General features: G+C 36.6%; 1 protein-coding gene across 1 annotated transcript in view; it reads right to left on the reverse strand.

The window, feature by feature from the left end:
• LOC103811720 (calcium-dependent secretion activator 2-like) overlaps window positions 1–12207 on the reverse strand; it is a 132549-nt gene that overhangs the window by 102109 nt on the left and 18233 nt on the right. Inside the window, exon 3 of the mRNA XM_009084709.1 lies at window positions 2170–2236. Coding sequence (XP_009082957.1) covers window positions 2170–2236 — 67 coding nt within the window. The remainder of the gene's footprint in view (window positions 1–2169; window positions 2237–12207) is intronic.

Genomic DNA, 12207 nt, shown 5'->3' on the forward strand with positions numbered 1-12207 from the left:
AAAAAAATTATCCATGAAACAAATGACTGACTTTTCAAACATTAGAACAGATGAAATTAAAATGACAGAAGTGAATCTGCATTCCGATTACTGGAGGAAGATATTATCAGACAGTAAATGAAGTAAAACACAGCATGCCCAGCTGAGGCTTTTTACCTAACATGTTATGTTCCTGTCTTTTTCTGGTTTTAAATGAATAACCTTTTACAGAAGTGAGTGGATTGTAAAAGGATAAAAACCAAATACAATTAAGACATTAAAATTTCCAGATTCTGTAACCTTCCTCTAACACTGATCGATTCTTTCAGAAACCACTAACAACTTCTATTAAGTGCAGCAATAATGAAGGTGTACATTATTCACATCACACTCCTTAAAAATCAACATTATTCATCTAATGTCACACCTGAGTTAAATTTCCAAAGTATGTGCAAATCATACCGATAGCCTTTGTATTAGAACTGAATTTCATGGCCTTAATATTTTACTACCATAAGCTAAAAGTTAAACTATAGAGCAAGATTTGTCAATATGTCAATAATGTATCAATACAACAGACTGGTTCATTACTGAATGCTTATTTCACATGTATTGACTTCAGCTTATTGTCAGTGTATGTATCACAGCTGGACAACATAAATGAGCCAGAGCTGTCTGGACAGTAACTATTGATTTAACATGATTTTTTTTATATAGCTTTATTGAATCGATAGCCGTTTTAAAACGAAATAGATGGCTAAATCCCATCACAGTTGGAAAATTCCTGTAATATTCTCCTCCAGTATTTCAATTTCAGCATAGAGAGCAGAAGATAGCTAAAATCAACTTGGCTGAAAAAAACTGGTATCCCTGATGATGGCTTCATATTGTATACACGTAAAGACTATGTGTCTCTTAGGTTTACACTTTAAAGATCAGATGACACCTGTGGCTTAGAGGAAAAGAACAAGTTTTTCTTTTTCTAAAAGGAGGGATAATTATGACTGTTAAAGAAAAGCATGAAGGACAAGGGAGCATCTAGCCTTTCTTATTTTTTTGTCTTGGCAACTTTACACTAATTTCTCTTCACATACATGCCTTAACAGCTATCCTATTTAGAGATCTTCCAAACATTTATAAACCTTACTAAAGTCACAAAAGGTCCTCATCACTTCACAGAGGACCTTGGTAAAATCAGAACCCAAATGAATTCTGTAGACTTTCCAGAAGCTCCTGTTCAACCCTATAACCATTACTCACTGATTATCAATATGCAAGCCAATTTCCACTGAAGTCAGGGCAAAAAAAAAGGTTTACACATCAAGCTCAGCAAGAATAATATGCAAATATTCTTGTATTTGAACTTTAATAGAGTACTTGTTCAGTAACGGTTTTTTTACATCCTTACAATTTTCATCATTTAGGAGTAGGAGTCCAGGTGAGTGTGACTGACAGTGATAGAGAAAGGAATCAGGCTTTCCTTTTAGTTTTAGAAGGTTTTGTTCTTAATGAAGCCTCATTAACAGACTTCAACCTCTGTATGACATTTATGGAGACTCAGACTTTGAGAATTTTCTGTCAGTGAAACAAAGGACACAGAACAGTATACACTGAACTGACTCAGAATAACATCAAATGCAATCTGAAGACAAACACAAATGGAAAATTATGATTTTTCCAAAGCCATTGTGGCCAAGAACAATTGTTACACTAGATATGTAACAATTACATAATTTCAACCAATTTAATGTTACAAGGAAGAACAAAAAATTGCATTACTCTTAAAAAATTTAGAAAAAGTTCTTAATAGTAACTATTGATACTTTAATTTTAAAGGCAAGAAGTATTTGTTGAGACAGAATAAATTAAACAGAAAGTGCAATTCATTTTGTGAAATATGACTTGCAAATTGAGTGCTGGTAGAAAGCTGTCAGCAGACTATTACAAGGTCACAACAATTTCATTCAGAATTTTCTAGGTTTCAGTTGAAACACATATGCAAAACTCAGTAACATTTCTTTTTACTAGGTATGTAAATTTAAAAAAAAAAGCTGAAAGTCTCTATTCTGTAAGAATCTTGGAGTAGTACTACATATGTTGCCTGATTTACTAATGACTTCAGAAATCAAAGGTAAGAAAACTGATAGTCCAAGAATTCTTTTTAATGCAATTTCATGGCAGACTACTAACCTGAACAAGAACAAAATAGCGCTTTTTCCACCGCTTCCAAACCTTCTGTCCTAGAGCATACAAATATCTGCAAAGGAAATAATAAAGAGAATGTTTTTCCATTAGTAAGAAGTGTGACATTAGGAAGACTCAATAGAAATGTGCTCTACCTACTAAACTGCTTTTTCAGTGTTGCCATGTCTAAGAAGTGATTTTTTCTTCTATTTACTCATACCATAAAAATGCAAAGACACATTCCTTTTCACTTGAAATAAGACGAAAAGCAGAAACAAATAACCACCTGTTTGGGAAGACTAACCTGCTTATAACTTCTATTTCTGTCTGAAAAACAGGAAAAATAGCTTAAAGTAGAACACTTTTGACTGCACAGCAATACTGAATGTTAGAAAAGTTAAACTCCCCAACACTTTATTCTATTTGGTTTCTACAGATTTGCTGGTGTTTATTTAGTCTGTGAGAAGTCAGTCACAGAGTCAGTGGGATAAAATGCTCACATAACACAATGTCAGCAGATACACAAGATTAAAGTTTTTTTCCAGAGTAAACTAGAATCTAATTTCCCAAACAGAAGCACTTCACTATAAAGACTCTTAGATTACAAAAACTCCTTGTCACCTTGGCAATTTCCAGGCTTTGAATCAGACAATGTAATCAGTAGTATCAACCAGTGAGATGAGAAAAACACAGATGCTGATACTGTTTGGTGGGAGAGAGAGCACACTCATTACCCAAGAAATTGCAGCAAGTTTTCTGGCATTATAGGGACATTTTTTTTCTGTCACTGTGGTCATGTTGCACTGTTGTTAACAAAGACAGCAAGAGGAAAAGAATGAGCTGTAGAAGTGCTGAAAGATCCCGTGAGCTATAAGGACCTGCTGAGTAAAACTTGACAGGAGAGGAAAATATTCACTATGAGATGTTCCTTCTTGCTGTCCAGCTACTGTGAAGGGCATCTTGTACAACAAGGTTAGTCAAAGGCAGAACAACGATCCAACACGTTCAGAGCAATGACTGCTGGCTTCACAAGGCACTCCATATATTATGAAGAAGTTATAATAACTAGGCTGGGAGATGGCTGGTTGGATTACTGATAGATGAACAGGGGCCTCCCTGGTAAGAGGACAGGCTCTGCTGTCCCCTACTTTCTGACCACTTCTGTGGCTTTGCTGTCTGGTGGGTTGTACCTCTGTCAAAAAACAGCAATGAATCTTCTGCGAAACAGGCAAATGATACAGGCAAAGCCTTTTTTACACTCACCCTGGGCATACACTCAAGCACATTCTTTCCCAATTTAGGCATCACAAAGGACAAATTTGCATCTAAAATGAATGTTCATCGTAATGCTTATTAACCATGGTGGTTTGTCAGATTATGTAGTAGCTCCCTTATTATGATAACACCAATGTTTGCCCTTCTTCAACTCCTGCTATACCCATGTTGAAGCTCTGCCTCATTGGTGACTCTGCTTTTTATTTGTACAAGACATGAAAATTGGCTTTGTGTGCACAATTACCACCTGATGTAGCTGTCTTTGAATTCTGTGATTATTATAAATTTGAAGAAAAGAAAGGAGTAAGGGTTATGTCAAAAGAGTAGCAAAAAAAAGGGGCCTACTGTGGTTTATTTGAAAGTTTATAATGTTTTGCAACTAAGGAAGCATTTACCTCACACAGTGGTAGGTGCACATTCCCCCCAAAAATATGAACAGTTTTCCTTTTCATACATGTTTCAAGAACATTCACTTTCCCCAAAGCACACAACATTGCCACTGTCCTGTTAATCCCTTCACTATCATCATAAAGTGGAGGGGGAATAAGTTATCAATTTCATACAGACTCACAGATTAATGACTGTGGGCACAAAAGTAAAAGTCCACAAATGGCCTTTGGTCTCTCTCAGTCCTAAGACTGCCCTGTTCTTCCCACTGACTCTGCCACTGCATCCCTCTGCATCCCTCAGAATAGCAGGGAGGCTGCTCTTATGTGTGCCAGAGGGCAACTGCCCTGTGGGCTGTGAAGACCAATTGAAAATACACAGTCCCTCAACTCTCAGTACAAAGATATGCTGATCATGTTCCCACCCCCTTGGCATGTCTTGAATGACTGTAAAGGAGGCATAGATTTAATAGAGGCTTCTTGTCTGAGAGTAACCTTGGTATCATTGGTGGCGAGTAATCCTGGTATCCTCAGTGGCAGTGACTTTACATTCTAAAAGGAACAGATCAGAAAATGAGTAACCCAACCTTAGAAACACCATGTTAATTCGTTTTCATTATTTAGTGAGCCTGGTATAGAAAGGCGCTTTTAAAAATAAGAGGTCTTAACAGAACATTTGCAATCAGAGAAAAGGTGGGATGATTTTTAAATTACTTTTCATGAAAGTCCTGCAGTACAGACAGAACTATCATAAGTTACAGTAAATTCAAAAGTATAAAATAAGAAAGCATAAAAAAAGAAATTTAATAGCAATGTGCACTTTATATTCCTCCTGTAGATCACTTCCAACTAAAGTGTTAAATAAAAGGCTCCTTGGGAAACAAAGGAGTGGAACATTAACTACTTAACTTCAAAATCCACTGGTCTCAGATAAGACTAAGTAACAAAGAAAATGGCATTCATGACACAAAACTGGGATCTAGTATAGAAATGCAAAACCTTATGTTGTCTGGTTTTACAAATCACTATCAACATGCAGTTAAACTCTTGTATTATTAATCCCTCTTCCAGTGCTATGTCTAGTGGTGACAGCTTTTTTCTAAAGTAGAAAGTTTCAGCCATTTACAAGTGGTATCTCCTGTGCACATCTTAAGTGTGCATGCTCCTGAAAGATTAAGAGATTAGTTATTCATCAAGAGTCTAACATTTATACCTAGAAGGAGCCAAACATCGTAGATCTCTTTAATATCTTTGTTGATGATTTGGATGAGGGGATTGAGTGCATCATCAGCAAGTTTGCAAATGACACAAAGTTGGGGGGGAGTGTGGATCTGCTGGAAGGCAGGAGGACTCTGCAGAGGGACCTGGACAGGCTGGAGACATGGGCTGATTCCAGTGGGATGAGGTTTAACGAGGCCAAGTGCTGGTCCTGCACTTTGGCCATAACAATCCCATGCAGCGCTCCAGGCTGGGGACAGAGTGGCTGGAGAGCAGCAGTTGATTCTATGATTTCTAGAATCCTCTTTGAACTTCTCTTTCTCACTTACTTTTCATTTTGGAAAAAAAAAAAAAGGAAGCAAAGAACCTAAGAACCTTGTGAGATTAGACAGTAATATCGAGGATCTGTAGAAAATGCAGCTGATGCCTAAACCAGAAAAATTCTATCATAGCCAGTTTCCAGAATTAAATGACATGGGTTTCACAACTGGAGCAGAAAATTAATAGGTTAACAGATTCAGAAGTGACCTAAGTCCTAGATCTGAGCTGAAGAATGTTTCTTTTTCACAGGTCTTGGGTAAATGTCAGTACCACAAACCAGAACAGAAGCCCCATAGTTACCAGTTCATAGAGCTGCAGCCTGCTATTTCTTACCCGTATGTGTAGGTGTATTCACTTACCAGCTCCACTCATTGCTCCAAAAAGCAATGTGCACAAGATGCACAGCATCAATTGTTCAGACTATTTTAGACACCCTCAGCAGCAACAAGAAACACACAACAGCCATTCATTCATTCAAGCACTGTACCTTTCTCTAGGTAAAATATTCTGTGCAATACGAAGAAGAAACTGATATTCAAAAGCTGCCAATTCAATATTCCTAAACATTAAGCACACCACTTGCTTCAATTTTTCTCATTCTAATTTGAGTTCCAAAGTTGGGATAATCTAAAATAATTCTTGAATTATTACAGTTCAGCAATACACAGAGAGGGAAGACTGCAACACTTCCCCTGTATCTGAACACTACAATAATAACTGGTTAGATTTATTTTGGTATCTCTTTAAGATCATGTCTTGAGAATGTTTAATGAGACTGACATGAAGTTAGGAGAGACTGGGGTTTTGATGCACCTTTGAAACCTATATAGATGGCAGACTTTTATTCTGTAAACATATGTTAATATAATACATATGTACATATAACATCTATATCTGTACATATGAACATTAGAAAGCACATTTATAGTTAGTATGCACGTGTGGTTGACTTTTTTCAGCCTTTTAATATTACTCTCATAATTTACAATAACTTGAGACTAATACACCTGCTTTTTTACAGCACATAGAAAATAGGACCTTGATCAAACACGTGTAGTAATTAAATGTGACCCCAATGTGAAGATTTTCTAACAGTTTTGCAGCAATATACAACCAAATGTACATACCCTGTAGCCACTTTTCTGAGACTTTTTGTCTTAGAAACAGTTCTACAGTTTTCTTTTCTTCAAAATTATTTAATACTGCTTTCTTTCTCTTCACTTATTCCCAAATTAAGAATTAAAATCAGATGTATATGAAGTCACAGCTTTGAATGATTATACCTCACAATGCTTACAATATGGTATCAAAAAAGGCCATTTAATATTTAGAGTTAATTTTCCTGGAAAACAAATAAAGATACATGAGATTACATTTCTGCTCCAAAACACAGAAACAGCTGGATAAAAATCTTTCATATATCATCTCATCTCAGTTAGTACCGTTTTCTTCTCCAGAAATAGAACAAACAAAATGAACAACCATTTTCTTTAAAAGTCTGGTCATCACTATATTGGAAATACATAAAGGCTGAATATCTTTCAAAGTGCATTTCCTCATGCCAGCAAAATGCAAAACCATATTGTTAAATATTATAGTTCAGCTTCAATTATGTGATGGCATACATAGGGAAGAAGATGGCAGCTTATTTGCTCTAAGTCCTCACTGTGAGAGTGCTGGGTTCTACTTTTTGCTGAAAAAATCAGCAGTAATGAATAGCTGAAAAACATAATTGTGTGTAGAATACTGGAGCAATTCACTGATGGAGAAATGAGAAAGGGCTTACTACTACAGAGATCATTTTTAGACCAGTCTTTTTATTCTAAGGAATGAAGCAATCTATCTACATCTTGAATGATAAATTCTCTACTTGTAAAAGGCTTCATTTATCACAAACAATGAAAAAATATAGAAAGAAAAATCAATACATGTAGCAGTTTAGTCCAGCAAAGGCCTTTCTTAAAGAGAAACCTCAGTCAAGGTTGAAAGAGCAATTAATGCAGTCTCAAAAATCTGGGCCACTCTGATAGAGTTCAGTTAACATGTGGCAGAAGTAATCATCCACTTGTGAAAATGATTTTCAGTTCATTCTCAAACACCTTTCAGACACTCATGATCCCATTTAACTGACAACAATACAGGCTATCTGTGGGCATCACTGCATTCGCTGAGAGAGCCAATGGGGACCAAATGCCCACAGGCACTTTCAGTCATCCCTGCGCCTTGGATAAAAGGAATCTTCCTAGCACTGCGTTCCTTCTTTTATTTAACCCTGCCAGATTAAGACATTTTTTTGTCTTCAGTTGAGGACGAGAGAGAAAACTGATTCAAGACAACAATATGACCTGGGTCATAAGAAACCTAGCTGTAAACATTCGCAGATTCATTTTAGTACTTTCTGTGCTCTTGAGAAAGAGAACTAAATAAGCCATCAACAGATGGAATGAAAAAAATCAGCCTAAACTATTGTAATTAGGCCTGCTAAGGATAAAGAAATGTTGAAGAATGTCAAGTAATACAAATATCAGAGCCACAGAAAACAGTCCCATTTATTCCAATGAGCATGATACTTGTAATATGAACAGGAAAATGTGTGGGGTTTTTTCCTGCTAAACAACTTTTCACTGAAAGTATAAATGGTTATTGGCATGCTGGAAGATCAGATATGCCTAGATTCTTTACTGGTGATATCTTACTATACTCCAGAGCGCTTCAACATTTGTGAATATGCATGCCAGTACTTATGGAACCTGTGAAGTAACTACAATGGCAACTTGAGAATTATTATTACAATTTATGTCATATCATGAAACCTATTTGGTATGTAAAGTAGGAGTGTTTATCAAGACAGAAAAACATCCCTTAGCCTTGAGAGAATTGCAGGCAACAAAAGGCTGAAATCCTTCAGATGCAGCATAAATGTAGAAAGCACTCTGATTCTAATGTAATCGAATTGCAATGCAAACAGGTAATGCAGCACAACTGCAAAACAGCTGGTGCTGAGCAGCAGACATCCACCCTCCGTGCTTTTTGATGCAGCTTACTTTGGACTAGCTTTAGCCTGAGCCCATGGACAAAATAGCTACCAGTGGCTTGCAGCATATATGAGTACACCCCTGGAGCTCATCTCTTAGTATAATTTAATCTGAAAGGAAAACAGTCTGAACACAGAAGCACAGTAAGTGGGAACAACTAAGAGATTGGTTTACAAAGGGAAAATCTGAACTTAAATACTGATGTTGATGTAGTAGAAAAAGTTTCAATTGTACTGGTCTTACTTGCGAACCCCCTTTGGCTCTGGCAGCAGTACTTTACATTGCCAGACCTTAAATCAACTCAGAAGCATTTTGAGCACCCAAAATCTCAGAGAGTGTCCAGTCGAGACATCTTTCCATGTCACAGGAAGCACAGGATACTGCAATTAGCTAGAAAAACTGTTGACCCCTTTTCCAGCCAGGTAGTGGTATTATTTGTGATCTAGAAAACCTAAATGGCTAAGGACCTGTTAATATGAAAAATTTACTTTTGTTTCTAGGTCATACACATTCACTGATGGAAACAGTCAAAACACCCTGCTCAGTCTCACACTGATATAAAATAAATCAATGAATTAAGCTGTCAACTGAAGCAACTCCAATTCTGGAGTCCAGGTGTTGAAACCTTCAGTGGTGGAGGCCAGTAAGAGGAGTGAACTCTTTTAAGAATCATACTTGGCTTTGCTTATCTCTGGCTGTTTATGTATTTCTTTTCAGTCTCTAGAAAGCTACTTTTGAACTGGCAAAATTTTAATTTTATAAAGAATACAGACCTCAGCAGAGCTAATGTTGGCTTTTTTGGTAATAAACCATATAAGAATAAGATGCATACATTCTCACCCTAAAGACTGTAAATGCTAAGTATTTTCATAGCATTTGTTATCATCACTAGTAGGCATTTTAAAGTACTTATGAATTAGTATAAAGTGAAATGTCTGATCTAGCAAAGGCATGAGGAGGTATGTTACACTTGATATCTCTATTTGTGACTTGAAATGAAGCCCAGAAATTATGATAATGAATTAGTCTAGCACTTTCCTTCAGTTTGTGCACACAGAAGATGTTTATTTAGAATGCCATGGTGTTTTAAAATTATTTTCAAAATTCTTGACAGCTGGATTTTTTTATAAATCCCTAAAATAATTCAATTAAGACCACTATTTAAAAACATCGCCAAAGCTTTGAAACAAATTAGTTTAACAAGTCCTCACTTACATAGCATTGTTTTCTTAATAGGAACATTGCTTGACACTTGAATAGTGCTTTATAAACATCAAGTAATTACTCCTCACAACATGTCCAGTTCAGGAGGTTAGCATTAACACACTAACTTCTGTGGGAGAGAAACCAAAGTGGAAAAGAGCAACAACTATGTACAACTTGTGATCCCAGTACAGTGGAAGAAACATTTGGGAAAGCCTCACATTGGACAACGCATTTCAGAAGCCTGTAAAGTATTTCAGCCCTTTTAACATCATGTGTCAAAATATGCAACTAATTTATGATTTAAAAAAAAAAAAGAAAAGAAAATGTCCCAAAGGCAAAAGCCAAATTAAGTAAGTTGGTCTTTGCAACACCACTATGCCACTTTCAGTGACCATGTTTCCCTTATATTTTGTATGGATCCAGTGTAAAGTGCTTGGGGGACATTATGTCTTCAGAACTTTGCAGATAAACCTTTTGAAGTGACCTTCTGTCCCCCGGGCTCTACTACATCCCTACAGTGCAAAGACTCAAACTTAGCTGTTGTAATTAGTTCCCTGAAGAGAGATGATATGAAGGAGGTTTTCTGTGCTTGGACATCACGAAAAGTGGATAATGTGACATTCATGGAAAATGTTTGTTGCCTGCAGTCTGAAAAAAGTATTAATTCTAAAGCACAATTCAGAACAATATATATTAGTTTGCTCTTTTCAGCCAGTGCAATGAGGTAAAGCTTCTGTGGACACAATGACACAACTTACTGCTAATGAACAGAGACTGTAAAGATCTCAAAATACTTGGCACATTGGCAACACCCAATTCTTTTTAGTTGTGCTGCTACAGCAACATCCAGAATGAAAAGTGCTGGAATAAAATATAAGCAACAGTGGGGAAAATGCAATTACCTTCTTGGAATTCACATACAATCTTTGAAATAGGAGCCTCTCCCCATGCTGCAGAATTAAAAAGCTTTTTATTGGAGCTATGTGATTTTCTTCTGTTTAAAATTTTGACACTTCATACTCTTGTACTTTGGAAATCTCCCTCTTAATCTAGCAGACTTCATGTAAATATTGGAACCAATGAATACTACTTCTCTTTCCATCCAACATACAACAGCAGAAAAACACAATGCTGCCTGTATCAGTGGTGTGACTGTCTCCATCACATCTCTAGCACCTCTAAGGAATGTAGGAACAGTGCCAGACATTAATTTCCATTCTCACACAGCAATGCAACTGTTACGGCTTTTTTTCATGAACTCAAAATAGTTACATTTCATTTTGCATTTTATGCATTTCTTGACAGGGTTCGGGCACTGAATGTTTGTATACACAAAGAGCCATATCTGCCTCAGAAAGTCCTTGGCCTGCAGATGAGTCTGAATGAGTACTGAGACTACTCATAAACTTTGCCAGTCATCTGCTGCTGGCCACTGTGGGAGACATGATACTGGGTTAGATGAACATTTAGTCCAAGACAGTAAGGCTAATCTAACATCCTGATAGAGTCATGCCGTCTCAGAAAACCTACAGATGCAGAGTGACAACTGTAGGTGATCCTTTCATCAGAAGTTAGAATCAATATAGTACTTTTATACTCCTGGCCATCTTTTGTTGACAGTACCAGGGTAAAACCAAGGAAGAAAGCTTTCACAGTATGACCCAGCCAACTAGTTCTCTGAAATTATCCATTTTAAAAAAAACTTTCCTATACAGAATACATGTAGAATTTTAAAGATGCTAAAGAAACAAAAAGAATTCTGACTTCATGTCACTCCGGCTCTTTTGAAGAAATTTCTCTCCAAAATAATGTAGAACTGGCCACCCCAAGTATGGTCAGGCCTTGTTCTCAATAGGATGTGGAGGGAAGCACGCAATTATGCATCCAAAGAAATTTCTTGTATACTTGTGCTATTGCTGTCTTTAGGAGTTTCTACATTTAGAAATGGTGTTTCTGTATTTTTTACTTCTTAATGGATTTTTGCTTCAATTAATTTCCATAATGGTTTTTTCAACCCTTTTAGACTTTCAAAATCTACACCTAGTAGCACAGTTCCATATCTCAATACCTGTGCTTGGAAGCAGCTCCTTTGGTTCACTCTGAAACTGGCACCCACTGGTATTATTTAGCAATTGTCTTGTGTCACTGGAAGAGTACAGCAACTTGAATTAGAACCATTAATGTGACAGGATGTTTAGCCTTGGAAATGCCACACAAAAGCAAACAATCTAAAACTGAATTCTACAGGAGTTATTCTATAAAAAACCAGAAATGCATCACCTGAGAAATACATCCTGTTTGAGAAAGTTACTTAAGTATTCCTTCACGGAATTCAGGAATTAAAAAATGGATTAATATAATTAGGAAAAGAATTCCTGCAATAGTTTTGTTTTGGGTGGTGGTTGAAAAAAAATTGTACAAGAAAGATATAAGCCTACAACACTAGCATGGATGTGGTCTTTGTGAAAAGCTCTTTACTTTAACAAGTACAGTTGTTAAACTGGAGCTGATTTGTGACTGGAGCTGTAGGAGTTCAGGAATACAGAATTTACCACCTGTGAGGGAGCATCAGCGCCATCTACTGGGGTCAGTCTATTCCTGCT

Source organism: Acanthisitta chloris, unplaced genomic scaffold (genome assembly GCF_000695815.1).
Source record: "Acanthisitta chloris isolate BGI_N310 unplaced genomic scaffold, ASM69581v1 scaffold3441, whole genome shotgun sequence".
Taxonomy (NCBI): Eukaryota; Metazoa; Chordata; class Aves; order Passeriformes; family Acanthisittidae; genus Acanthisitta; species Acanthisitta chloris.